Source organism: Melanerpes formicivorus, unplaced genomic scaffold (assembly GCF_026170545.1).
Source record: "Melanerpes formicivorus ecotype bairdi unplaced genomic scaffold, bMelFor1.0.p_v2 SCAF_16, whole genome shotgun sequence".
NCBI classification, from domain to species: domain Eukaryota; kingdom Metazoa; phylum Chordata; class Aves; order Piciformes; family Picidae; genus Melanerpes; species Melanerpes formicivorus.
Genome location: NW_027142368.1, coordinates 12,570,484 through 12,597,359, shown reverse-complemented (window position 1 = coordinate 12,597,359; position 26,876 = coordinate 12,570,484). Strand labels below are relative to the sequence as shown.

At 61.8% G+C, this 26,876-nt stretch overlaps 3 protein-coding genes across 7 annotated transcripts; 2 read left to right on the top strand and 1 right to left on the bottom strand.

The window, feature by feature from the left end:
• Positions 1-357: 357 nt before the first annotated feature.
• Positions 358-12,608, top strand: TCIRG1 (T cell immune regulator 1, ATPase H+ transporting V0 subunit a3). 5 transcript variants are annotated; one of them, XM_068148195.1, is made up of 21 exons: positions 358-399; positions 906-946; positions 1,853-2,006; positions 2,867-2,945; positions 3,606-3,835; positions 3,933-4,024; positions 4,989-5,115; positions 5,203-5,285; positions 5,421-5,514; positions 5,623-5,835; positions 7,316-7,466; positions 7,559-7,698; positions 8,929-9,086; positions 9,163-9,253; positions 9,362-9,480; positions 10,125-10,338; positions 10,498-10,614; positions 10,694-10,804; positions 11,019-11,139; positions 12,068-12,239; positions 12,350-12,608. In XM_068148195.1, the coding sequence occupies exons 3-21, from the start codon at positions 1,890-1,892 to the stop codon at positions 12,429-12,431; spliced, it is 2,511 nt and encodes an 836-aa protein (XP_068004296.1). In that variant the 5' UTR covers positions 358-399; positions 906-946; positions 1,853-1,889; the 3' UTR covers positions 12,432-12,608. The 5 variants fall into 5 exon arrangements, with proteins under 5 accessions (XP_068004296.1, XP_068004295.1, XP_068004298.1 ...); XM_068148194.1 differs by having other exon boundaries at positions 872-946; XM_068148192.1 differs by lacking the exon at positions 358-399 and adding an exon at positions 575-757 and having other exon boundaries at positions 872-946.
• An 82-nt stretch (positions 12,609-12,690) lies between these two features.
• TBX10 (T-box transcription factor 10) lies at positions 12,691-20,429 on the bottom strand. The gene is given in 9 exon segments (XM_068148564.1): positions 12,691-13,057; positions 13,164-13,231; positions 13,328-13,483; positions 15,002-15,173; positions 15,264-15,365; positions 15,950-16,133; positions 16,377-16,485; positions 16,488-16,579; positions 20,360-20,429. Coding segments are annotated over 9 exon segments (1,320 nt in total).
• Positions 20,430-25,040: 4,611 nt separating this feature from the next.
• Positions 25,041-26,045, top strand: LOC137446174 (olfactory receptor 5AR1-like). The gene has a single exon (XM_068148562.1). It carries the CDS (start codon positions 25,041-25,043, stop codon positions 26,043-26,045), a length of 1,005 nt encoding a protein of 334 aa, XP_068004663.1.
• The last annotated feature ends 831 nt before the right edge of the window (positions 26,046-26,876 follow it).

Below are 26,876 nucleotides of genomic sequence, written 5' to 3'. Positions count from 1 at the left end.
AAGAGGGTCCGGGTGGCACGGCGGTGGGTCCGGCGGTACCGAGGAGAGTGCCGGTGTACCGAGGGGGATGCCGGCGGTACCGCGGGGAGTCCCGGAGGGACGGGCTGGCGGGGGGGGGGGTTCCAACTCCGGGGCGGTGCTGGGGTCCCACTTAAGAGGCTGGAGGACTGGGGAGGGGGCTTCCCGATCCCCCGCATCCTACAGAGTTGAGGGGGGCCCCGGGGGCTCGGCCGCAAGCTGGGTGCGGCAGTGGAAGGGGATTCCCGGGGAGCCGCGGGGCCGGCGCCGCTCTCCCCGGTCGGCGGGGCCGGGGCCGGGGCCGGTCCCTCCCCAGGGCCGGGCTCTTCCTGGGGAAGAGGAAGTGCGGGGGGAAGAGCCCGGCCAGCCCTGTGCTCCCGGGTAGGGGGGTCTGGGGGGGTCCGGGGGTACCTTCAGCGCCTCCCATCCCTTCCGCAATTCCTCGCCGGTCGCGGGGGGATGAGCCGGTCCTGACCCAGAGCAAACCGAAGGGGAGGGTGGACGGGAGGGTGGGGGGAAAGGGGAAGGGGGAGGCTGCTTGCGGGGGGGGGGGAGGAGGGGGGTGTCGGAAAGTATTTTGCAAGCCCGGGGCCGGTGCGGGCGGCGTGGGAGCGGGGCGGGACATCGCCGCTGGCCGCTGCGGGGACATCCCGGCTCCGCCGACATCCCGGCTCCGCCGCCGCAGGACGCCCGCCCCGGCACCCCCCAGCCCTCGCTGCCGCTCCCCACCTCCCGCCAGGTGACCCTCCCCCAACCTTTCCTGCCGCCACCTCTCCCCGGGACCCTTGGGGTGACCCCCAGCCCGTCCTGACCCCCCCTGCTGACCCCTCAACCCTTTGCTACCCCGTCTCAGGACCCCCGGGCTGACCCTCTCGGTCCACCCCCAGGGCGAGTCCCGGCTCTGCTGCCGCCTTCTGCCACCCTCGAGGTGACCCCCCCCCCCCCCCCCAACCCTCGCTGTCATCTGCGGGCTGACCCCTTCCAGCCCCTACTGCCACCGCCCTGCCCAGACCCCAGTCCCTGCTGCCACCCCCGGGAGCTTTGGGCTGACCCCCAGCCCCTCCTATCACCCCCAGGGTGACCCCCAGCCCTTCCTACCGCCACTGGGGTGACCTCCCAGACTTTCCTGACACTCCCCAGCCCCTGCTGCTACCCCCGGGAGCTTTGGGCTGACCCCCAGCCCCTCCTATCACCCCCAGGGTGACCCCCAGCCCTTCCTACTCCTCTCCAAGCCTTGCCTGGCATTCCCCAGTCCTTGCTGACACCCCTGAGGTCCCCTGGAGTGATCCCTCGCCCTTCCTGCCACCACTGGGGTGAACCCCATCCCTTCTTGCCACCCCTTAGAGTGACCCTAACTCCTGCTGCCATCCTTTGGGACCCCTGGGGTAACCCCCAACCCTCTCTGCCCTCTGGGGTGACTTTCAATCCTTGCTGCCATGACCGTGACCAGACTCCCAGCCCCTGCTGCCTTTCTCCACCCCTTGCTGCCACACCTGGCACCCACAGGGTGGCCCTCAGACCTTCCTGCCACCCCTCAGAGTGACCCTCAGCTCTTGCTGCCATCCCCAGGACCCCCTGGAGTAACCCCCAGCCCTTCCTGCCACCCCTCAGAGTGACCCTCAGCCCTTGCTGCCATCCCCAGGACCCCCTGGAGTAACCCCCAGCCCTTCCTGCCACCCCTCAGAGTGACCCTCAGCCCTTGCTGCCATCCCCAGGACCCCCTGGAGTAACCCCCAGCCCTTCTTGCCACCCCCTCGAGTGATCCCCACCCTTCGCTGCCGCCCCTAGGGTGAGCCCCCAGCCCTCACCCTCTGTCCCCCTCACCCCTTTGCAGCCAGGGCCACCCAGGAGCAGGGTGCCAGGGGGACACCATGGGGTCCCTGTTCCGCAGTGAGGAGGTTTGCCTGGCCCAGCTCTTCCTCCAGTCTGCCTCAGCCTACAGCTGTGTCAGCGAGCTGGGGGAGCGGGGGCTGCTGGAGTTCAGGGACGTACGTAGGGGACGGGGGGCTGGGGGGGGCTTTGGGGGTGCCCTGGGGGCAGGGCAGCTGGTGTGGGTGGGTTTGGGTGCCCTGGGTGGGTGCAGGTGGTTTGGGGTGCCAGGGATGCAGGGAGGTGAGTCTGGGTGGGTTTGGGTGCCCTGGGTGCAGGGAAGGGATTGTGGTGAGTGGTTTAGGGTGCTGTGGGTGCAGTGGGGTTGGTCTGGGTGGGTTTGGGTGCCCTGGGTGGGTGCAGGTGGTTTGGGGTGCCAGGGGTGCAGGGAGGTGAGTGTGGGTGGGTTTGGGTGCCCTGGGTGCAGGGGAGAGGTTGCAGTGAGTGGTTTGGGGTGCTGTGGGTGCAGTGGGGTTGGTCTGGGTGGGTTTGGGTGCCCTGGGTGCAGGGGGTTCCGGGTGGGTAGTTTGGGGTGCTCTGGATGCAGGAGATTTGGGGTGGGTGCATTTGGGCGCCCATGGTGGGTGCAGGTGGTTTTGGGTGCCAGGGGTGCAGGGAGGTGAGTCTGGGTGGGTTTGGTGCCCTGGGTGGGTGCAGGGAGGTGAGTCTGGGTGGGTTTGGGTGCCCTGGGTGGGTGCAGGTGGTTTGGGGTGCCAGGGGTGCAGGGAGGTGGCTCAGGGTGGGTTTGGGGTGCTCTGGGTGTGGGGGTTGAGTGCCATGGGGTGGGGAACTGGCTGCAGGGGCTGGGTGCAGGTGATGTGGGATACCAGGCGCTGGGTTTGACTGGTCTGGGGTGCACTGGGTGCCATGGGTGGGTATCTTGAGGTGCTCTTTGTACTGGGAGCGGGCCCAGGGGTACTGGGGATTCTAAACAGCCCCCCCTCCCAGTCCCACCATGCTGTTGACCCCCACTCTGCAGCTGAACCCCAAGGTCAGTGCCTTCCAGCGACGCTTTGTGGGTGAGGTGCGGCGCTGCGAGGAGATGGAGAAGACCTTCAGTGAGCGTCAGGGGAATGGTGCCATGGGTCTGGGTGGGACTGGGTGCCCTGCATGGGTGCAGGTGGTTTGGGGTGCTGTGGGCAGTGTGGAGGTGGGTCTGGGTGGATGTGGGGTGCCATGGGTGGCAGGGAGGTGGGTCTGGGTGGATTTGGGGTGCTGTGGGCAGTGTGGAGGTGGGTCTGGGTGGTTTGGGGTGCCATGGATGGCAGGGAGGTGGGTCTGGGTGGTTTGGGGTGCCATGGGTGGCAGGGAGGTGGGTCTGGGTGGTTTGGGGTGCCATGGGTGGCAGGGAGGTGGGTCTGGGTGGATGTGGGGTGGCATGGGTGGCAGGGAGGTGGGTCTGGGTGGATATGGGGGTGCCATGGATGGCAGGGAGGTGGGTCTGGGTGGTTTGGGGAGCCATGGGTGGCAGGGAGGTGGGTCTGGGTGGTTTGGGGTGCCATGGGTGGCAGGGAGGTGGGTCTGGGTGGTTTTTGGTGCCATGGGTGGCAGCGAGGTGGGTCTGGGTGGTTTGGGGTGCAGGGGGGTGTGGGGTGAATGGGTTAGGCTGCTGCGGGCGCAGGGGTTGGGGCTGCTTTGGGTGGCCTGCCCTGGGCGCGGGCCGGAGCGGGAGCTGCCCACCGTGACCTCTGCCAACGCCTGCCTGGGGCTCGCCTCAGCCTTCCTCCAGCAGGAGCTGCGGGAGGCCGGGCGGGCGCTGGCCCCGTGCGCGGACAACCCGCGGGCACCGCTGGCGCGGGAGGCTCTGCGGCTGCAGGAGCAGTCGGAGCAGCTGGCGCAGGAGCTGCGGGAGGTCAGCCGCAACCGGGCGTCCCTGCGCGGGCGCCTGCGGGACCTGCGCCAGTACCTCCACGTCCTGCGGGAGGGACAGCGCTTCACCAGCCTGCCGGTGGGTCCTGCGGGGAGGGCGCCCCCGGCCTCGGGTGCCGCCCTGCGCCCCGGGTCCCCCCTCGCCGGCCTCATCTGGCTGCTCTCCGTCGCCGCAGGCTCCTCTGGGCTCTCCGCCGCGGCCCCGGGCGCTCTCTGAGCGTGAGCCTCTCGACCCGTCCCTGCACCAGCATCTCGAGCGCAAGATCAAGTAAGAGGGGGTGGGATGTGGGGTGGGATGCGGGGAGAGGGGCTGGGGGGCAGTGGGGTGGACGTGGGGCAGCTGGGAAAGCTGTGAGATAAGGGCTGGAGGTGGACATGGGGCAGCAGCATGGCCATGGGGCAGCTGGAAGGCTGTGGGATAAGGGCTGGAGGTGGACATGGGGCAGCAGCATGGCCATGGGGCAGCTGGAAGGCTGTGGGATAAGGGCTGGAGGCAGACATGAGGCAGCAGCATGGCCATGGGGCAGCTGGAAGGCTGTGGGATAAGGGCTGGAGGCAGACATGAGGCAGCAGCATGGCCATGGGGCAGCTGGAAGGCTGTGGGATAAGGGTTAGAAGTGGGCCATGATCTAGTGGAGGGTGTCCTTGCCCATGGCAGAGGGGTTGGAACCAGAGGATCCTTGGGGTCCCTTCTAACTCTGACAGTTCTGTGACTCTGTGAAGCAGTAGCATGGGGAGGGTTGGAGGAGATCCGTGGGGCAGTGAGCATGGCTGCAGGGTGAGGGCTGGAGGAGATCCGTGGGGCAGTGAGCATGGCTGCAGGGTGAGGGCTGGAGGAGAGCCCTGGGGCAGTGAGCATGGCTGCAGGGTGAGGGCTGGAGGAGAGCCGTGGGGCAGTGAGCATGGCTGCAGGGTGAGGGCTGGAGGAGATCTGTGGGGCAGTGAGCATGGCTGCAGGGTGAGGGCTGGAGGAGATCTGTGGGGCAGTGAGCATGGCTGCAGGGTGAGGGCTGGAGGAGATCTGTGGGGCAGTGAGCATGGCGGCAGGGTGAGGGCTGGAGGAGAGCCGTGGGGCAGTGAGCATGGCTGCAGGGTGAGGGCTGGAGGAGATCTGTGGGGCAGTGAGCATGGCTGCAGGGTGAGGGCTGGAGGAGAGCCCTGGGGCAGTGGTGTGGCCATGTGGAGCAGCCATGGGGCAGGGGCAGCAGCAGGGCCGTGCCGTGTCCCCGCAGCTTCGTGGCCGGGGTCATTCACCCCTGGCGGGTGAGCGCCTTCGAGCGGCTGCTGTGGCGAGCCTGCCGCGGCTACTTGGTGGCCAGCTTTGTGGAGATGCCCGAGCCCATGGAGGACCCCTCCACGGTGAGTGGGGGCGCCAGGGCGGTGAGAGCTGGCAGGGGATCAGGGCTGGGACGGCCAGGGGGTGACTCAGACTGCGTCGTCCCCCAGGGTGAGAGCATCACCTGGGTCATCTTCGTCATCTCCTACTGGGGCGAGCAGATCGGGCAGAAGATCCGCAAGATCTCGGACTGGTGAGCCCGTGGCCACGTGTGCAGCTTTATTCAGCAAGGTCTGCCCGTGGCTCCCACCATGGGCACAGCCTGGGCCACCCCAGGGAGCCTCGGCACCGCCCAACGTGGTGGTGTCCGTCCGTCTGTCCGTCCCAGCTTCCACTGCCACGTGTACCCCTACCCGGAGAGCGAGGCCACGCGGCAGGACACCATGAGTGGGCTCCACAGCCAGATCCAGGACCTCAGCGTGGTGAGCTGGGCACCACCGTGGGGGGACACCCCCAACCCCCAGTCCCTGACCTGGGTGGGGACCACGGTGGGACACCCCCAGACCCTGACCTGCTCTGGTTGGCCGCAGGTGCTGGAGGAGACGGAGCAGTACCTGGCTCAGGTGCTGGACAAGGTGGTGCTGGCACTGCCCACTTGGAGGGTGCAGGTGCAGAAGATGAAGGCCATCTACCTCATCCTCAACCAGTGCAGCTTCGATGTCACTGAGAAGTGCCTCATTGCCGAGGTCTGGTGCCCAGTGAGGGACCTGACTCAAGTGCAGGACGCCCTGCGCCAGGGATCGGTGGGTGGCTTTGTGCCCTCATGGCCTTGTGCTGAGGCTTGCTTGGTGTCCTCATGGCCTCGTGCTGAGGTTTTGCTCCCTTGTCCCCAAGTCCTCATGCCAGGCTCTGCTCACCTGTTCCCACATCCTCATCTCCTTGTGCTGGTTGCTTGGTGTCCATGTATGTCCCCATGCCAGGGCTTGTTCAGTGCCCCCATGACCACGTGCCAGGGGCTGCTCATTGTCCCCGTGTCAGAGGTTGCTTTAGAGTCCCCATGTCTTCACACCAAGCACTGCTTGGTGTCTTCATGCCAAGGGCTGCTTGGTGTCTCCATATCTTCATACCAAGGGTTGCTTGGTGTCCCCATGTCTCCACACCAAGGGTTGCTTGGTGTCCCCATATCTCCACACCAAGGGTTGCTTGGTGTCCCCATGTCTCCACACCAAGGACTGCTTGGTGTCCCCATGTCTCCACACCAAGGGCTGCCTGGTGTCCCCATGTCTCCACACCAAGGGTTGCTTGGTGTCCCCATATCTCCACACCAAGGGCTGCTTGGTGTCTCCATATCTCCACACCAAGGACTGCCTGGTGTTCCCATGTCTCCACACCAAGGGCTGCTTGGTGTCCCCATGTCTCCAGACCAAGGGCTGCTTGGTGTCCCCATATCTCCACACCAAGGGCTGCTTGGTGTCCCCATGTCTCCAGACCAAGGACTGCCTGGTGTCCCCATGTCTCCACACCAAGGGCTGCTTGGTGTCCCCATGTCTCCACATCAAGGGTTGCTTGGTGTCCCCATGTCTCCACACCAAGGACTGCTTGGTGTCCCCATGTCTCCACACCAAGGGTTGCTTGGTGTCCCCATGTCTCCACATCAAGGGTTGCTTGGTGTCCCCATGTCTCCACATCAAGGGTTGCTTGGTGTCCCCATGTCTCCAGACCAAGGACTGCCTGGTGTCCCCATGTCTCCACACCAAGGGCTGCTTGGTGTCCCCATGTCTCCACACCAAGGGCTGCTTGGTGTCCCCATGTCTCCACATCAAGGGTTGCTTGGTGTCCCCATGTCTCCACACCAAGGACTGCTTGGTGTCCCCATGTCTCCACACCAAGGGTTGCTTGGTGTCCCCATGTCTCCACATCAAGGGTTGCTTGGTGTCCCCATGTCTCCACATCAAGGGTTGCTTGGTGTCCCCATGTCTCCACATCAAGGGTTGCTTGGTGTCCCCATGTCTCCACATCAAGGGTTGCTTGGTGTCCCCATGTCTCCAGACCAAGGACTGCCTGGTGTCCCCATGTCTCCACACCAAGGGCTGCCTGGTGTCCCCGTGTCCTTGTGCCGTGGTTGCTTGGTGCCTCCATATGCTCCCAGCGGGGCTTTGCTTGGTGCCTCCGTGCTCTCCTGCCGCCGGTGGCTCGGTGTCCCTGCGTCCCCCTGCCGTGGTGGGGTGGGTGGTGGGCAGGGTGGGAGCCCTGGGTCATGCCCTGGGGGCTCTTTCTCCGCAGTACAAGAGCGGCTCCAGCGTGGAGTGCTTCGTGCAGCGCATCCCCACCTCGGAGAGCCCTCCCACCCTCATCCGCACCAACAAGTTCACCGCTGGCTTCCAGAGCATCGTGGATGCCTACGGGGTGGCCAGCTACCAGGAGGTGAACCCTGGTAAGCCCCTTCCAGCCCTCTGTCCTCAAGGTTTTGTGGGGGGAGGGGGTGAAGGCCTCCATGTGATGTGGTTCCACGTGCCCCCCCCACAGCGCCCTACGCCATCATCACCTTCCCCTTCATCTTCGCCATCATGTTTGGGGACGTGGGACACGGGCTGCTCATGTTCCTCTTTGCTCTCTGGATGGTGCTGTATGAGGACAGGCCCAGCCTGAGGCAGGCCAGCAATGAGGTGAGGAGATGTGCTGTGGGGCCAGGCTTGGAGGTTTGGGAGGGGCTTGGAGATGTGGAACGTGGTCGAGGTCATGGAGTGGACCTGGAGTCGTGGGATGGGGTTGGTGGCATGGGATGGGGTTGGAGATGTGAGGTGAGTTTGGTGGGATGGAATGGGGCTGGAAGTATGGGATGGGGTTGGAAGTATGGGATGGGGCTGGAGATGTGAGGTGAGTTTGGTGGGATGGAATGGGGTTGGAAGTATGGAATGGGGTTGGAAGTATGGAATGGGGTTGGAGATGTGAGGTGAGTTTGGTGGGATGGAATGGGGCTGGAAGTATGGGATGGGGTTGGAGATGTGAGGTGAGTTTGGTGGGATGGAATGGGGCTGGAAGTATGGGATGGGGTTGGAGATGTGAGGTGAGTTTGGTGGGATGGAATGGGGCTGGAAGTATGGGATGGGGTTGGAGATGTGAGGTGAGTTTGGTGGGATGGAATGGGGCTGGAAGTATGGGATGGGGTTGGAGATGTGAGGTGAGTTTGGTGGGATGGAATGGGGCTGGAAGTATGGGATGGGGTTGGAGATGTGAGGTGAGTTTGGTGGGATGGAATGGGGCTGGAAGTATGGGATGGGGTTGGAGATGTGAGGTGAGTTTGGTGGGATGGAATGGGGCTGGAAGTATGGGATGGGGTTGGAGATGTGAGGTGAGTTTGGTGGGATGGAATGGGGCTGGAAGTATGGGATGGGGTTGGAGATGTGAGGTGAGTTTGGTGGGATGGAATGGGGCTGGAAATAGAGGTGGGTTTGGAGGTTTGTGATGAGCTTGGACATGTGGAACATGGTTTGCATCAGGGAATGGAGTGGAAGTGTGGGCTGGGGTTGGTGGTCAGTGATGGGGTTGGAAGTGTGGGCTGGGGTTGGTGGTCAGTGATGGGACTGAAGTGTGGGCTGGGGTTGGTGGTCAGTGGTGGGGTTGGAAGTGTGGGCTGGGGTTGAAGGTCAGTGATGGAGTTGGAAGTGTGGGCTGGGATCAGAGAAATGGAATGGGTTTGGATTTGTGTAGTGGGGTTGGTGGCATGGGACAGGGACAGCAGGGGGTGGGGCTGGTGGTGTGGGACAGGGACAGCAGGGGTGGGGCTGGTGGTGTGGGACAGGGACAGCAGGGGTGGGGCTGGTGGTGTGGGACAGGGACAGCAGGGGTGGGGTATGTGGTGTGGGACAGAGGAGGAGCCTTGCTTGCCCCCCCAGATCTGGCTGACGTTCTTTGAGGGCCGCTACCTGATCCTGCTGATGGGAGCCTTCTCCATCTACACCGGCTTCATCTACAACGAGTGCTTCAGCAAGGCCACTGCCATCTTCCCCTCTGCCTGGAGCGTGGCTGCCATGGCCAACCACTCCTCCTGGAGGTGGGACCTCCCCAAGCCCCCTGTGAGCCCTGCCCAGCTCCCTGCCTGCACTGACAGCTCCTTGCTCTGCCCACAGCCCTGCCTACCTCGCCACCCACCCCTCCCTCACCCTGGACCCCAACGTCACCGGCGTCTTCCGAGGGCCCTACCCTTTTGGGATTGACCCAGTGAGTGTCCTCTGGAGGAGGAGGAGGAGGAGAGGAGAGGAGAGGAGAGGAGAGGGTGGCACCCATGACTGGGTTGCCTCAAAATCTCACCTGCTTTCTCCATGACAGATCTGGAGCTTGGCCACCAACCATCTCAACTTCCTCAACTCCTTCAAGATGAAGATGTCCGTGGTGCTGGGCATCGTCCACATGGCCTTTGGGGTCACACTGGGCATCTTCAACCACGTGTGAGTCCTCAGGGCTGTGCCCACGGGCTCTGGCCACCCATGGGCATGCTATCAGGACTGAGGGCTGGGTTCACCTGGGTGGGGTGGGAGACTGGGGTCCTGTACTCCCAGCATCTGGGTGGGACACCAAGCAAACCTCAGCAGAAGGACTCGAAGACACCAAGTGACTGCAGCACAGTGATGGGGGGGCAGCAAGCCATCCCATCAGGTCATGGGGACACCAGGTGACCCCTAGCATGAGGACACCAAGCAAAGCCCAGCAGAAGGATGTGGAGACACCAAGCAAAGCCCAGCAGAAGGATGTGGAGACACCAAGCAAAGCCCATCAGAAGGATATGGAGACACCAAGCAAAGCCCATCAGAAGGATGTGGAGACACCAAGCAAAGCCCAGCAGAAGGATGTGGAGACACCAAGCAAAGCCCAGCAGAAGGATGTGGAGACACCAAGCAAAGCCCAGCAGAAGGATGTGGAGACACCAAGCAGCTGAAGACGTGGGGACACCAAGCAAACCCTAGCATGAGGACACCAAGCTAAACCTGTCAGGAGGACATGGGGTCCCCAGGCAAACCCCCTCAGAAGGACCTGGGGACCCCAGGCAAAGCCCAGCCCAAGGCTGAGCGTGGCTGCTGTCCCCCCTTCCCAGGCACTTCCGCCAGTGGCACCGGCTGGTGCTGGAGTTCCTGCCCGAGATGATTTTCCTCCTGGCGCTCTTCGGCTACCTCGTCTTCCTCATCTTCCTCAAGTGGATCAAGTTCAGTGCTGCCAACTCCTTGGTGGCCCCCAGCATCCTCATCCACTTCATTGACATGTTCCTCTTCACCTCCAACGCTGACAACCTCCCGCTCTTCCAGGGGCAGGTAGGAGCTCACCGAGACGAGGTGACGCCCACCTGGGGCACCTCCCTGCGCATCCTGGGGCGCCCTCTGCTGGCTGGGGTGGTGGGCATGCTTCACAAGGGTGGCCATTCCCAGCCTCAGCGCTGGAGGTGACCTCAGAGCGTTGTCTGTGTGCCCCAGGTGCCGGTGCAGATGGTGCTGGTGGTGCTGGCGCTGGCGTCGGTGCCCGTGCTGCTCCTGGGGACGCCGCTCTACCTGTGGTGCCAGCAGCGCTCGGCGAGGACCAGCCGGCCCACGGTGAGGCTGGAGCCGTCCTGGTGGGGTCAGCCCCCCAGGGAGGTGCTGTGATCTCACCATCAGTGATGTCCCCACGCAGCTGGAGGCCACCAGCGAGCAGGACCCGCTGCTGGAGGGGCAGGGGACCGGCAACTCCGTCAATGCCACCAAAGAGGACGTGGAGAGCGGGGGGCACAGCCCCGGTGCCAAGGTGAGGGACACCAGCCCAACGGGCTCAGGAAGTGGTGACTGTGCCCAGGGAGGTGGTGGGGTGGGCATCCCTGTGGGTGTTTAAGAAGAGGCTGGACGAGGCACTCAGTGCCATGGTCTGGTTAGGGTTGAGTGACCAGTTGGCCTTGATGACCTTGGAGGTCTCTTCCAACCTGGCTGATGCTGTGGTCACTGCTGTCCCACTGTCTCCACAGCACTTGGACTTGGCTGAGCTCTTCATGCACCAGGCCATCCACACCATCGAGTACTGCTTGGGCTGCATCTCCAACACCGCCTCCTACCTCCGGCTTTGGGCGCTCAGCTTGGCCCACGCCCGTGAGTGCCCCCCTGAACCTCCTCCCCCAGCCACATCTGCCCTGGAACACCTGGGAGGGCTCTGCAGAGGGACCTTGCCAGGCTGGAGGGATGGGCAGAGGCCAAGGGCAGGAGATTGAACACATCTAAGGGCTGGGTTCTATACAGTGCCCACAACAACCCCATGCAGCCCTCCAGGCTGGGGACAGAGTGGATGGAGAGCAGCCAGGCAGAGAGGGACCTGGGGGTAGTGATTGACAGGAGCTGAACATGAGGCAGCAGTGTGCCCAGGGGGCCAAGAAGGCCAATGGCATCCTGGCCTGCATCAGGAACAGTGTGGCCAGCAGGAGCAGGGAGGTCATTCTGCCCCTGTACACTGCACTGGTTAGGCCACACCTTGAGTCCTGTGTCCAGTTCTGGGCTCCTCAGTTTAGGAAGGAGGTTGACTTGCTGGAAGGTGTCCAGAGAAGGGCAAGAAAGCTGGGGAGGGGTCTGGAGCACAGCCCTGTGAGGAGAGGCTGAGGGAGCTGGGGTTGCTTAGCCTGGAGAAGAGGAGGCTCAGGGGAGACCTTGTTCTCTCCAACTCCCTGAAGGGAGGTTGGAGCCAGGAGGGGGTTGGTCTCTTCTCCCAGGCACCCAGCACCAGAACAAGAGGACACAGTCTCAAGCTATGCCAGGGGAGGTTCAGGCTGGATGTTAGGAAGAAGTTCTTCCCAGCCAGAGAGATTGGCCGTTGGGCTGTGCTGCCCAGGGAGGTGGTGGGGTCGAGGTCCCTGGAGGTGTTTAGGGAGAGCCTGGAGGAGGCACTCGGTGCCACGGTCTGGTTGGTCAGTTAGGGCTGGGTGATGGGTTGGACTTGGTGATCTCGGAGGCCTCTCCCAGCCTGGCTGGCTCTGGGTGACTGTGCAGAGGCAAACCTCGTCCCCCTTCTCCGCCCTGTCCCCCCCAGAGCTGTCGGAGGTGCTGTGGGGCATGGTGATGCGCAGCGGCTTCGTGCGGCTGGGCTACGCGGGCGGCGCGGTGCTGGTGCCGGTCTTCGCCGCCTTCGCCGTGCTCACCGTCGCCATCCTCCTGGTGATGGAAGGGCTCTCTGCCTTCCTCCACGCCCTGCGCCTGCACTGGTGAGCCCTCCTGCCGTGCTTGGCACGGGGTGATGGTGATGATGATGGTGGGGTGATGGATGCTCCCCCCCAGCCCCCGGCCTCGCTCCTCACCAACCCTTCTCCTCCAGGGTGGAGTTCCAGAACAAGTTCTACGTGGGCGCTGGGTACAAGCTGTGCCCCTTCGCCTTCACGCCTGACCACTGGGAGTAGCTGTGCCATGAAGATGCTGGGAGGATGGGGGAGGGCTTGGAGCACCACCTGGACCAAATCCCCCCCCCCCCCCCACTCAACTGGGGAACAAGAATTGCTCCCCCCCCCCCAAACCCCGAAGGCTGAGGAACAGCATTGTGCCCACCAGTGAATAAAACCATCCCTGTTCCTCCTCCATTCTCTCTGTCATGGGCTGTGTGTGGGGGGTCCTGGGGGAGTGCTGGGAGGATGGGGGTCTTTGGGTGTCCCCCCCACCCCATCACTGCTGCCCATAGCCAAAATGGGGTGGGGTGGGGGTGCTGTAAGTGCTGAGTGGGGGGAAGGTGGGCAGGGGGTAGGGCAGGGTGCGGGGTTTGCCCCCCACGTAGACAGCGGAGGGGCAGGTGAGGGGCTGGAAGGGGGATGTGGGCAGCTCAGGAAAGCTGGGGGGAGCTGGCTGGGGGGGAACAGTGGTGACCAGTGCCCCCCGGCTGCGGGGAGCCCCTGGGGGGGGCAAAGGCAGCAGCAAGGGCTCAGGAGCGCCCCCAGACCCTCTACCTTTCTCCTGCTTCTCACGGTGGGAGGGCAAGGTGGTGGTGCGGGCACGGGGCATGGCACCCAGCAGGGACCCTGCGGGCACCCCACACCTGTAAGAGAGATGGGGTTGGGGGGGTGAGGGGGGCTTAGGGAGGTGGAGGAGGGGCACAGAGCCCCTCGTGGTGGTGTCAGGGCGGCATCAGGGTGAGGCCTTACCACGGCTCGGGGTCACCATCCCGGAAGCCCTTGGCGAAGGGGTTGCTGGCGATCTTCAGCTGGGTGATCTGCGGAGGGCAGCAGGGTCAGGGGGTCCCTGGGTAGCTGGGGGGGGGGTGGGGGGTGGTCACCTCCATGTCCCCCCAGCCCACCCCAGGGCTCACCCGGTGGTTCTGGTAAGCTGTCACCGCCATGAACTGCGTCTCAGGGAAGCTGAAGGACTTGAAGTTCTGGTGGGCAAAGCGCTCGCTGTCCCGGCGGGGGTCCACGAACACCACGTGGAAGCGAGGTTGGTAGCGGTGCATGGAGTTCAGGATGATCTGGGGTGGAGGGGGTGGAGCAGGCAGGTGGGCAGGAAGCCCCCTCCCCGTGAAGAGACTCAAGAGAACTGTCAGGGTTGGAAGGGACCTCAAGGCTCAGCCAGCTCCAACCCCCTGCCATGGCCAGGGACACCTCACACCACAGCAGGTTGCTCACAGCCACCTCCAGCCTGGCTGCAAACACCTCCAGGCAGGAGGCTTCCACCACCTCCTTAGGCAGCCTGTGCCAGGCTCTCACCACCCTCCTGGGGAACAACTTCTTCCTCACATCCAGTCTCAATCTCCCTATCTCTAGTTCTGCTCCATCCCCTCCAGTCCTATCAGTCCCTGACAAAGTCCCTCACCTGCCCCTTTTTTCCCCTCGAATCCCAGAGCACCTGGGCTCTGTTGGAGTCTCCTCCCACCCCAGGTGTGGCCACTTGACCCTTCCCACCCACTCCCCTATTTAATGCCTCCCAGGAAAAGCAGCAGCCCCAAGCTGAGCCCATCTGGGCTGGAGGATCCTCCTCTCATCTCTGGTGAGTGCCCCTGGTGCACGCTGGGTGATGGTGGTGGTGACGACAAAGGCCGGGGGGCCTGGTGGCCCCCCGGTTGTTAGGGCAATGACTGATGGCTCCTTCAGTATCACCCATGGGTGCTGCCTGGGCTTCCTTACTGGGGCTGAGCTCCTCTGGGTGGTATCTTGGCTGGTGAGGGTCTTGCCCCCTGCTCTGGGATGGGTGCAACAATGATGGTGGTGGAGCAGGAGCTGTGCAGTCAGATGATGTGATGGGCAACCTGTGCCAGGCTCTCACCACCCTCCTGGGGAACAACTTCTTCCTCACATCCAATCTAAATCTCCCCACTTCTAGTTTTGCTCCACCCCCCCCCCCCCCCCCCCCCCCCCGTTCTATCACTCCCTGACACCCTCAAAAGTCCCTCCCCAGCTTTCTTGTAGCCCCCTTCAGATCCTGGAAGGCCACAAGAAGGTCTCCTGGGAGCCTTCTCCTCTCCAGACTGAACAGCCCCAACTCCCTCAGTCTGTCCTCCTAGCAGAGCAGCTCCAGCCCTCTGCTCACCCTGATGGCCCTTCTCTGGACACCTTCCAGCACCTCCAGATCCTTCCTGGAACAGGGAGCACCTGCTCCAGGTGGGGTCTCAGAGTGGTTCCTGAAGCCCCCTGGAGAACATCTCAAGAACCTGGAGGCGACCCCAAACCACCTCAGGATAGAGCAGAATTAACCAGGTTGAAAAAGACCTCTGAGATCATCGAGTCCAACCTACCACCCAACACTATCTGTGACCCCAAAGACCCTCAAAGAACCTGAAGAGCATCTCAAGAACCTCCAGAAGACCCCAAACCATTTCCTGAAGACCCCAAACCACCTCCAGCAGACCCCAACCCCCTGTTCTCCTCTGAGGACCGCGGCACAGCACGGACAGCTGATGCAGCTGGCTGGCCGGCGGCAGTCTGAGGAGAGATGGAGCTTGTCCCCCCCCCCCAGCCTCCCATCTCCCAGCCCAGGGGGAGGTCCTCACGTGGCCATTGTCATCCAGGAGGTTGTTGGTGAGCTTGAGCTTGTCGAAGGAGACGATCTGGCGCATCCACTGCGCGCCCTTGGCCGGCGAGTCCGGGTGGAAGTGGACGCGGCCGGGGGCTGCGGGGTCAGCTCGTCCTGCTGCCAGCCAGGAGGAGCTGTGGAAGGCATACCTGGGGGGAGGGAGGAGCACCACCAGGGAGGGCTCAGCACCACCAGGATCTGCTCCCCAAGCCCAGCATCCCCATAGCTGTGTCCCCCACCTGTATCTCTTGTCATCCAGGGGGATGAAGTCCATGAGCAGGACGTAGTCGGCCAGTGGGTCCAGGCCTGACAGCTTCACCTGGAAGGTGGGGAACATCCTCCTGGGGGGAACAGGGTGGAGAGCAGAGAGTGATGGAATTGGTCTGGTTCAAGATCCTGGAGTCCAAGCCTTCCCCCAGCACTGCCAGGGCAGCACGAGGCCATGGCCCTCAGCACCACAGCTCCAGGGCTTTGAGACCCCTCTAGGGATGGGAGCTCCCCCACTGCCCTGGGCAGCCTGGGCCAGACCTTGACAACCTTCATGGGCAAGGAATTGTTCTTCATGGCCAACCTAAACCTCCCCTGGGGCAACTTGAGGCCATTCCCTCTTGTCCTGGCACTTGTTGCTTGGCACAAGAATCCAACCCCCACCTGGCTGCATCCTCCTTGCAGGGAGCTGCAGAGAGCCAGAGGGTCTCCCCTCAGCCTCCTTTGCTCCAGGCTCAACACCCCCAGCTCCCTCAGCTGTTCCTCCCCAGCCCTGCTCTCCAGGCCCTTCTCCACCTTGGTTGCCCTGCTCTGGACCCCCTTGATGTCCTTCTTGGAGCGAGTGGCCCCAAACAGGAGGCAGGATTTGAGGTGTGGCCTCACCTTGAGGTGTTTTCCCCCCCAGCCCTGGCACCCCCCAGCCTGCTGCAGTCCCTACCTGCCTGCCTTGGTGACGATCATCTCGGTGCCCAGGCGGTTGAACTCCTCCCAGAGGCTGCCCATCTCCAGCCGCGCCGCGGCGTGGCACACGCGCCGGTTCTTCCCGCTGCTCCCCAGGCCCTCGCTGGCCCACCCGAGGCTGGCACCGCAGGGGAACCCTTCCCCTGGCCCCCCCAGGAAGGCTGTGGAGAGGTGGTGGAGTTTGGGGACCAGCTGTGGGAGCAGCCCCCCTGCACCCCCCAGCCACCCCATCGCGTCCCACCCGTGCGCGGTCGGAGGAGCGGCGGAGTCCTGTCCCCTAGCCCCCCCATAGTGGGGTTGCTCTCCCCCCTCTCTTGTAGGGCTGGGTGATCCAGCACACCCCAAACCCACCCCAGGACCCCAGCTGTGGGTCCTGAGGAGCATCCCCAGGGAGGGTTTTTTACCTGCCATGGGTGCAGGGGGTGGGCAGAAGCTGTCTGCGTCTCCTTCCTCCAGCCCGGCAGCGGCGCAGACCCCACCGGAGCCCCCTCCCAGTGCAGCACCAGCTCCAGACTGTCCCCCCCCCTGCAGCCAGCTGGGGGTTTTATGCCCCAGTTTGGGGGTGGAGACGCTGGGACTGGAGCACAGCCTCCTCTCCCAGCCCTGCCTTGATGCAGTGATGATGGATGAGAGGTGAGAGGTGGGCGCCACTGGGACCACCACCACCCCCAGCTGCATCTTGGGGTACCTTGGGCTGGGGGGGGTTGCAATTCTCCTGGGGTCTCCTTGTCTGGGGGGGAGGTTGGGGAGATGGGGGGCTTCTCCAACCTTCTCCCTTGGGCAAAGCCAACAGCTCCTTGTCACCACCTGGAATGAGAACCCATGGTGGAGGTGTTGAGGCATCTGCAATGTGCTGGCTGCTTGCAGGGGGGGAGGTGGTGAGGAGGAAAACATCCCCTCCCTCCTCTTCCTTCCCTTCATCCACCCCAGAGCTGGTCCTGACTCTTCCCTGGTACCTGAGCACTCCCCCCTCTGAGCCCCCTCCACCCCACAGCTCCCATCATGATGCTCACTGTGACAGCAAGAGATGGATGGGGACAGCTTGGTGCCCTGGGGACAAGGGATGAATGTGGGGAGGTGAATGATGGGGGGCCAGCAGAGAGACTACCCCACAGCCCCCCACAGCCCCCCACTCCCACCCAAGCTGCAGTGGAGCTGTGGACATCACCTCAGGCTGCTCCCTGGTAGGGGGGTGGTGGTGGTGGAGATGATCTTGCAAGCTCCCTTCCCACCCAAACCCTTCCATGATTGGAACACTGGGACCTGCTAGTGTGGGATGAAGGCTGCTGGAGCTCTGGGGGTGGGTCTGGGGGCAACAGGGGACATCTCCATGTGGCTTTTTGTCCCCAGTGGTGGTGGCACCAGCTAAGGGCTGAGCTCCTGAAGGGCTCAACCTTCACTTCTGCTTTGGGATCGAGGCTTAAATCCTTTCCATGACCATCCCAACAGAGAGGATCCTCACCAGCCCCCCTCCCTTCCCCCCCAGTGCTGCCAGGGGGCTGCCTGGGCAGGGCTGGCTTCTGGGATCAAGCTTGCTGCAGAGCAGGGAGGGATCATCTCCCCAGAGCCCTGGTGTCCATCACAGCCCTGCACGTGTCCCATGCCCTGCAGCGCTGGCTCGGCCCCATCCATCTCCTGCTGTCAGCTGAGCTGTGGCCACGGGGCTGGTATTGAGAGGGGAGATGAGGAGGTGTGAGAGGAGATGCTGACAGCCAGGAGGAGGAAGGAGGGGACTCAGCTCCAGGCAGGACCAGACCTGCCAAGGCTCACTGTGGCAGCACACCACCCTCTGCAGATGTTTGCTCTGCTGGAGAGAAAAGGCAAGTTGAGGACCTGGCTCTGGAAGGGTTTGTGAACCTCAGATGATGCCCTGGACAGGATGCAGAGCTGAGCCCATGACAACCTCATGAGGTTCAACAAGGCCAAGAGCAAGGTCCTGCAGCTGGGACAGGGCAATCCCAAGCACTGATACAGGCTGGGCAGGGACTGGCTTGAGAGCAGCCCTGAAGAGAAGGACCTGGGGGTGCTGGGGGAGGAGAAGCTCAGCAGGAGCCAGCAGTGAGCACTTGCAGCCCAGAGAGCCAAGCAGAGCCTGGGCTGCAGCAAGAGAAGTGTGGCAGCAGGGCCAGGGAGGGGATTCTGCCCCTCTGCTCCACTCTGCTGAGACCTCTCCTGGAGCTCTGGGGCCAGCTCTGGAGCCTCTGTGCCAGGAAGGATCTGGAGGTCCTGGAAGGTGCCCAGAGAAGGGCCATGAGGAGGAGCAGAGGGCTGGAGCTGCTCTGCTGTGAGGACAGACTGAGGGAGTTGGGGTTGTGCAGGCTGGAGAGGAGAAGGCTCTGAGGAGACCTTCTTGTGGCCTTCCAGGATGTGCAGGGGGCTGCAGGAAAGCTGGGGAGGGACTTGTGAGGGTGTCAGGGAGGGATAGGACTGGGGGGGATGGAGCAAAACTAGAAATGGGGAGATTGAGATTGGCTGTGAGGAAGAAGTTGTTCCCCAGGAGGGTGGTGAGAGCCTGGCACAGGCTGCCCAGGGAGGTGGTGGAAGCCTCCTGCCTGGAGGTGTTTGCAGCCAGGCTGGATGTGGCTGTGAGCAACCTGCTGTAGTGTGAGGTGTCCCTGCCCATGGCAGGGGGTTGGAGCTGGCTGAGCCTTGAGCTCCCTTCCCACCCTGACCATTCCATGGTGGTATCTACCTCAGCCTCAGCAGGGTTATCCACAGTGTTCTGGTGTCTCCTTGCAGCCACACTGTCAGCTATGGGGGGAGTATGAGACATTTAAGGTGGGTAGAAGGATCATCTGTGGTGCCTGGGTTGTTGATGGACCTCTCCAGGGGGGCTGTACCCCGTTGCTGAGGTCCTTCCTCCTCAGCTCCCTGGCAGGATGATGCCCACCATGGCACTTGTGGATTTGGAATGATCTCTGGATTGCTCAAGAAGTGGCTGTGCCACTGCTCTGCTCTGTGCATTGCTCTCTTGGTTTGCCCTGAAGGGAGCCCAGAGCCCTGTGGCTCACTCAAGCTGAGATCATCTCCTCTGGGGGAGACTCCTTCTCCAAACTAAGAAGCTCAGAGACAAGACAACGACCTGCTGTGGGCTTTGGCACTCTTCTGGGGCTCAAAGGCTCCCCAAGGTGCCATGAAGTACCCCCATGAAGGAGCTAAAATAAAACCCATCGCAGTTAATGAGGTTATTTGGGTGCTCTTTACTTGTGATGATCTTCAGGTGCACTTTGGAAGCCTCTGGAGATCATCAGCCCCTCAAGGGTAAGAAACTTCCACCCAGTGCTCCACACCTCTGCTTTCACCCTGTCTCTCCTTTCCCCACCCCTCTTGACAGCAGCAACAGCCAGGATCTCCTCAACACCCTGGCCAGGAGGGGGTCACAGGAGCTTTGGTGGCCTTGGCAACCTTCTCCTGGTGTTGTAGGGCAGAGCTGAAAGGTTCCATCCGTGACATAAAGCAAAATCAGTCCAGTTTGGGTATTACCTGCAGCTCCTGACAGCACCAGGGTGATGCAATCTGGAGCTGAGCCCCAGGGCTGGCCTGCAGCTCAGCTGGGTTCAATCAAGTCAGGCTCAAAGGGCACCAAACTAGCAGGCACTTCCAGTCAGATGAATCCTTCTTTGTTCCCAAGGCTTCCTGATCATTCCCTGGTTATTGTTTAACCTGGGGCTGGCAGTCTGGAGCAAAAGCACACCCAGGCTGTTTCTGCTCCTGCTCCTCCTATCAGCCTGGCTGTCCTCCAGGGCATGGACCCCAGGAGGTGTCCAGTACCCACTCCAGCCCCCCCAGAGTCCCAGCGTGGCAGGGTTGGAAGGGAGCTCTGGAGGTCACCCAGCCCCCTGCCCCAGCAGGGCACCCACAGCACCCTGCCCAGCAGCACAGTGCCCAGGGGGGGTTGCAAGCTCTCCACACAAGGACACTCCACAACCTCTCTGGGCAGCCTGCTCCAGGCCTCCAGCACCCTCACCCCAAGCAACTTTCTCCTCAGCTTCAGAGGCAACCTCCTGCCTGACACTTGGTGCCCTCTGCCCCTTGGCCTGGCCCTGGCCACCACTCAGCAGAGGCTGGCCCCAGCCTCTTGCCCCCCACAGCTCCTTCAGCTCTTGCTGAGCATTGCTCAGCTGCCCTCTGGGGCTGCTCTTCTGCAGGCTGCACAGCCCCAGGGCTCTCAGCCTTTGCTCCTCACAGAGCTGCTCCAGGCCCCTCAGCATCTCCAGAGCCTCCCCTGGACTCTCTCCAGCCGTTCCCAGTCTCTCTGGAGCTGGGGAGCCCAGAGCTGGTTGCAGGACTGCAGCTGTGGCCTCAGCAGGGCAGAGTGGAGTTAGAGAAGAACCTTCCTCGACCTGCTGGCCACACTCTTCTTTGTGTCCCCCAGGAGACCATTGACCTTCTTGGCTCTTGGGCAACTTGTTGTCCCCCAGCACTGCCAGGTCATTCTCCTTGGAGCTGCTTCCCATCAGGCCACCCCTGCCCTGCACTGCTGCAGGAGGTTGTTCCTCCCCAGCTGCAGGACCCTCCTCTTGCCCTGCCTGAACTCCATGAGGGTTCTCTCCCTCAGATCTCACTGAATGGCAGCACAAACTCTCAGTGTCCTCAAGCCCCAGAGCCTTTGCTCTGCTGCTTGTGGCTTCCTGGTGGAGCAGCTGCTGCTCTCCAAACCCAAAGTGTTTTGCTGCTTGTGCAATCAGCTCTGGGGCTGGCTGGGGAAGCTGCTGGTCAGCTGTGCCCAACTGCCTCCTGGCTCTGCAGGGTTGCCACCTGCCCGTGGCTGTGGGGGCAGACTCCTCATGTGGCTCCAAGAGGGTGAGTTACAGAGCTGGGGAAGGAGTGTCCAGCACTGCAACCTCCTTTCCTGGTGGCTCTTGAGCCATGCCAGGGGCTGGCACACAACCAGAAAGCAGTTGGTCAAGAGACCTCCTGCAGAGAAGCTCTGACCTGCAGCCTGAGGCCCTTCCCAGGAGACAGAGGGAGGGAGGAAGTTCCTCTCCATGAGGGTAGTGAAATCCTGGAACAGGCTGCCCAGAGAGATGGTTGAGGCTTCATCCCTGCAGACATTCAAGGTCAAACTTGCTGGGGCCCTGTGCAGCCTGCTCTGGTTGGAGATCATAGAATCACAGAATCAACCAGGCTGCAAAAGACCTCAGAGATCATCAACTCCAACCTGGCACCCAACCCCTCCTGACAGCTAAACCATGGCTCCAAGTGCCACATCCAAGCCTTTCTTTGAAGGGTGGCCCTGCTGAGTGCAGGGAGGCTTGGGCAAGGTGACCTCTTCCACCTCGATGTGTTGTGTGAATGAGGAAGTAAAAGCTGCCCAAGAGGGCTGAGGGGAGGAGAGGAATCACTGTGAAGCAATGGTCCTGGTCATGTCAGTGGTGGGAGAGGGCCAGCAGCAAGGGCTGGTGGAAAGAGGGAAGTGAGAAGGGAAGAGAGAGAAGGACTCATCTCTCAGATGGGCAGGTCACAAGGTCTGAGGTCATCTCCAGTGCACAGCATGAGAAGAAGTCATTTCTTAAACCCTGAAGAGGAACAGGGGAAGGAGAAGACAGCAGGGGCAATGGTGGCAGTGTGGACAGCAAGGGAGGGGACAAGCAGATGGGTGGCAGGGAGGACAAAGAGAATAGAGAGGGGAAAAGAAATGGCTGATTGAAATCCCAGCATGGGGGAGGTTGGAAGAGAGCTCTGGAGAGCAGCCAGTCCAAGCCCCCTGCCCCAGCAGGGCACCCACAGCAGCTTGCCCAGCAGCACAATGGCTATTTCTGGCAGCCTGGAGCAAAACTGAGTCCTGTGTCCAGTTCTGGGCACTCAGAGATGCAGGAAGGTGTCCAGAGAAGGGCAACAAAGCTAGGGAGGGGTCTGGAGCACAGCCCTGTGAGGAGAGGCTGAGGGAGCTGGGGTTGTTTAGCCTGGAGAAGAGGAGGCTCAGGGGAGACCTTCTTGCTCTCTCCAACTCCCTGAAGGGAGGTTGCAGCCAGGTGGGGGTTGGTCTCTTCTCCCAGGCAAGCAGCCCCAGAACAAGAGGCCACAGTCTCAAGCTGTGCCAGGGGTGGTTTAGGCTGGAGGTGAGGAAGAAGTTCTTCCCAGCAAGAGAGATTGGCCACTGGGATGTGCTGCCCAGGGAGGTGGTGGAGTCCCCATCCCTGGAGGTGTTTTAGGAAGAGCCAGGATGAGTTGAGTTGATTAGATGGTGCTGGGTGATAGGTTGGATTCGATGATCTCAAAGGTCTCTTCCAACCTGGTCCCTTCCCTTCCCTTCCCTTCCCTTCCCTTCCCTTCCCTTCCCTTCCCTTCCCTTCCCTTCCCTTCCCTTCCCTTCCCTTCCCTTCCCTTCCCTTCCCTTCCCTTCCCTTCCCTTCCCTTCCCTTCCCTTCCCTTCCCTTCCCTTCCCTTCCCTTCCCTTCCCTTCCCTAAACCCACCCAGGCTGTTTCTGCTCCTGCTTCTCTTATCATCTTGGCTGCCCTCCATGGCATGGACCCCAGAAGGTGTCCAGTACCCACTCCAACCCCCCCAGAGTCCCAGCATGGCAGGGTTGGAAGGGAGCTGTGGAGCTCAGCCAGCCCCAGCCCCCTGCCCCAGCAGGGCACCCCCAGCACCCTGCCCAGCAGCACAGTGCCCAGGGGGGGGTTGCAAGCTCTCCACACAAGGACACTCCACAACCTCTCTGGGCAGCCTGCTCCAGGCCTCCAGCACCCTCACAACAAACAACTTTCTCCTCAGCTTCAGGTGGGGAATTCCTGCACCTGGTTGTGAAAGTCATGAGCTGCCTGAGTCTGTTGTCCTGACACAGGGGTGGGTGATGCCTCCTACCCCTGGAGAAAAGCTCTCAGAGGCTCTATGGATCTCTGAGAGCTGCACCCTTGCAGATGCTGTGTCTGGGGACTGCTCTAACTCCTGGTAGGATATTTAGAGTTGGGGTTCTTACTGTTGTTCTTTGTTTTCTCTCATGTCCCTGCAGAGTAGAAGGCTTCAGAGAGGCTTCTGGTGGCTTTTCAGTACTTAAAGGGATCAAGAAGAAAGCTGGGGACAGAGTTTGGAGCAGGGCTCTTTGTGCTAGGATGAGGGCTGATGGTTTGGAACTAACAGAGGGAGCTTCACACTGGAGAGGAGGGAGAAATGTTTGCCCCTGAGGGTGGTGAGAGCCTGTCCCAGGCTGCCCAGAGAGAGCTGGGAGCTGCCCCAGCCCTGGCACCACTGCAGCTCAGGTTGGTTGGGGCTCTGAGCAGCCTGCTGTGGTTGGGGCTGTCCCTGCTGCCTGGACTAGAATGTGCCTTTCAAAGCCCCTTCCACCCCCAGCAGTGTGAGGTTCTCTGATCCCCTCCCATTCCCCCTTTCTGGTGTGGCTGCATTTTCCCCTTCAGCACAAGCTCAGCGCCTTGCCCTTGCTCCCCTCCAGCTGCAGTGCTGTGCACACAAGCTGTGTCCCTCAGGCTCCCCCAGCAGCGGTGCTGATTGCTCCTTGAGGGCTCCACCCTGGGAGCCTCCGAGGGCAGCCTGGGTGCTGGCTCCAAGCTCCCCAGGCAGAGCTCAGGGTTCCTTCGGGTGTCCCACAGAGCCTCTGGCAATCTCTCCCCTGGGTGCAGGGTAAAGCTTAAACCTTCCAGCCCTGCTGGAGGCTGCAGGAGGGGAGCCTGCCTTCGATGGGGCTTGTGTGGAACTTCAGCTCAGGCAGTGGTGAGTGTCAGCCCGAGTAGGACTCCAGACGCTGCTGAGCAGCAAGAGTGATGCTGGCAGAGCTTTCTGAGACGCTTTGTTTGGCTGCCTGGGGAAGAGCTTCCTTAGCCAGGCTGTCCAACCCCTGCAGGAGCAGGAACCTCCTCCTGAAGCAGCGCTGCAAGACCTTCTGCTGGCTCAAGTCTTCCCAGAATGGGTCAAAGCTTGAGGGTTTGAGAGCCATTGGCTCTTCTTTGGTCAATAAATCCTTTGTCAAGAGGTTACTTTTTTGATCTCCAACCTCCCCTCTGAGGGTAACTGATTGATTGATTTCTCTCCTATAGGAGTGGAGTCACCATCACTGGTGGAGTTTAAGAGGAGCCTGGGTGAGGCACTTGGTGCCATGGTTGAGTTGATTAGATGGTGCTGGGTGATAGGTTGGGCTTGATGAGCTCAAAGGTCTTTTCCAACCTGGTTAATTCTCCCTCCTCTTCTCCCCCTCTTCTCCCCCTCTTCTCCCCCTCTTCTCCCTCTCTTCTCCCTCTCTTCTCCCCCTCTTCTCTCTCTCTTCTCCCTCCTCTTCTCCCTCCTCTTCTCCCTCCTCTTCTCCCTCCTCTTCTCCCTCCTCTTCTCCCTCCTCTTCTCCCTCCTCTTCTCCCTCCTCTTCTCCCTCCTCTTCTCCCTCCTCTTCTCCCTCCTCTTCTCCCTCCTCTTCTCCCTCCTCTTCTCCCTCCTCTTCTCCCTCCTCTTCTCCCTCCTCTTCTCCCTCCTCTTCTCCCTCCTCTTCTCCCTCCTCTTCTCCCTCCTCTTCTCCCTCCTCTTCTCCCTCCTCTTCTCCCTCCTCTTCTCCCTCCTCTTCTCCCTCCTCTTCTCCCCCTCTTCTCCCCCTCTTCTCCCCCTCTTCTCCCTCTTTTCTCCCTCTCTTCTCCCTCTCTTCTCCCTCTCTTCTCCCTCTCTTCTCCCTCTCTTCTCCCCCTCTTCTCCCCCTCTTCTCCCCCTCTTCTCCCCCTCTTCTCCCCCTCTTCTCCCCCTCTTCTCCCCCTCTTCTCCCCCTCTTCTCCCCCTCTTCTCCCCCTCTTCTCCCCCTCTTCTCCCCCTCTTCTCCCCCTCTTCTCCCCCTCTTCTCCCCCTCTTCTCCCCCTCTTCTCCCTTTCCTGTGGTAGCTTCTGACAGAATCCCAGCATGGCAGGACTGGAAGGGACCTCTGGGGATCACCCAGTCCAAGCTTCTCCTGCATCAGGGCAGCCACAACAGCTCTTCCAGGAACACAATGGCCAGAAGTTGGGGGAGGGTCTGGAATCCCTTCAGAGAGGGAGACTCCACACCCTCCCTGACCTGCCATCTCCCTGAGAGCTGGGAGGAATGACTTCAGCCCTTCCCTGTGTTCCTTTGTCCCCTCTGTAGCGGCACCAGGAGAATGGCTGGGGGCAACCACTCGGCCGTCACCGAGTTTGTCCTCTTGGGCTTCACCGACCTGCAGGAGCTGCTCTTTGTGGTTTTTCTACTCCTCTACCTCACCACCCTGCTGGGGAACCTGGGGATGATCGTGCTCATCAAGGCCCACTCTCAGCTTCACGTGCCCATGTACTTCTTCCTCAGCCACTTCTCCTTCCTGGAAGTCTGCTACTCCTCCTCCGTCGCGCCGAAGCTGCTCTCTGGCCTCCTTGCAGAGAGAAACGTCATTTCTTTCCGGGGCTGCATCACCCAGTTTTGCTTCTTCGCGGTGTTTGGCACCACAGAAGCCTTCCTCCTGGCTGTGATGGCCTTTGACCGCTTCCTGGCCATCCAGCAGCCTCTGCACTACTCCTCTGCCATGTCCCACAGGCTCCTGGGCCGGCTGCTGCTGGCTTCCTACGCCGCCGGGAGCCTCAACGCCCTGGCGCACACCGGCGGCCTCCTGAGCCTCTCTTTCTGCGGGCCAAACGTGCTCAACCACTTCTACTGTGAGCTGCCACCCCTCCTGCTCCTCTCCTGCTCTGACACCTGGCTCAACGAGGTGGTGATGGCCACGGCCATCGGCTTCGTGGTCACCGCCTCCCTCTTGGCCATCACCGTCTCTTACGCCTGCATCCTGCTCACCGTCTGCAGCGTGCCCTCCACGCAGGGCAGGCACCGAGCTCTCTCCACCTGCACCTCACACCTCCTGGCTGTTGGCCTCTTCTATGGCCCAGCAGCTTTCTTGTACTTCCACCCCCTCTCCAGGCAGGTGGAACATCAAAGGACAGCAGCCTCTGTCGTCTACACCCTGGTGACCCCCATGCTCAACCCTTTCATCTACAGCCTGAGGAACAAAGAGGTGAGGAGCCTCCTCAGAAGGGATGCAAACAGGCTCCTCTCCTACATCTACTCCCACAGGTCCAGCTCTAGCCAAACCAAAGCAGGCAACACCTGCCACAGCAGGAGGAAAGAGGCTGACACCTGACAGAATCCTGACAGCACAGCCCCAGAGGAGCTCTGTGAGGGAACGAACTCATAAGCAGCTCAGGGCAGCGCTGGAATTCCCTCCCCTGGAGAGGGGTTTCAAAGCCATGGAGCTGTGGTGCTGAGCTCAGGCCATGCTTTGGTGGTGCCCTGGCAGTGCTGGGTCAAGGGTTGGACTCTATGACCTTCAAGGTCCCCTCCAACCCAAACCACCCCACCACTGTGTGCACAGTTGTTACTCTTGAGCAGAGGGAAGCTGATGTTAAAACAATGTCCAGTTCTGTGGCCTGAAAGAGGTGGCTGAGAGCAGGAGGAGGCAAGGAAAGAAAGGCTGCATGTGGGAGAGGGACAATGCCCTCCATGGCTTTCTTTCCAAGCTGCCTCAGCAGTTGCCCAAGGTTTTGCCTTGGTACACTAAGCCTGAGAAGTTATCTTCTCTGCCTTGCCCAAAGAGAGTCTTTATGGGAGGACAGCACATGGCCATTCCTTAGATGTCCTGCACACAGACCCCCTGGGCTTTGCTGGGCAGGTCTTGCCCATGGACAGCTACCAGCCTGGGGCCACCATTCTCCTTCACCTAGGAGCAAGGAGGAGTTTTGTCCCCCGTGACAACCACTCAGCTTTGCCAGGAACCATCAGGCAAGAGCTTGTCTGAGCAGTCCTGGCTTTTCTCAGGGTTGTCAGCTGCTGTTGATGCCACAGAGAGCCTCCATCCTTCTGGCTAGATGTGGTATTCAGACATGCCCAACCCATTTGACGGCTCTGAGGCTCTCAAGGTGGGCCAAGCCTCCCTCAACCATCCCCTTTCTGTCTCCTCTCCAGGGTGGCAAAG

Excerpts from the sequence above, each read along its gene's own strand:
- TCIRG1 (XM_068148195.1), top strand. The coding sequence starts at position 1,890 with ATGGGGTCCCTGTTCCGCAGTGAGGAGGTTTGCCTGGCCCAGCTCTTC. Across the intron at positions 9,087-9,162 it reads GCCAACCACTCCTCCTGGAG|CCCTGCCTACCTCGCCACCC; the intron begins GTGGGACCTCCC and ends CTCTGCCCACAG. Across the intron at positions 10,805-11,018 it reads GGCACAGCCCCGGTGCCAAG|CACTTGGACTTGGCTGAGCT; the intron begins GTGAGGGACACC and ends CTGTCTCCACAG.
- LOC137446174 (XM_068148562.1), top strand. The coding sequence starts at position 25,041 with ATGGCTGGGGGCAACCACTCGGCCGTCACCGAGTTTGTCCTCTTGGGC.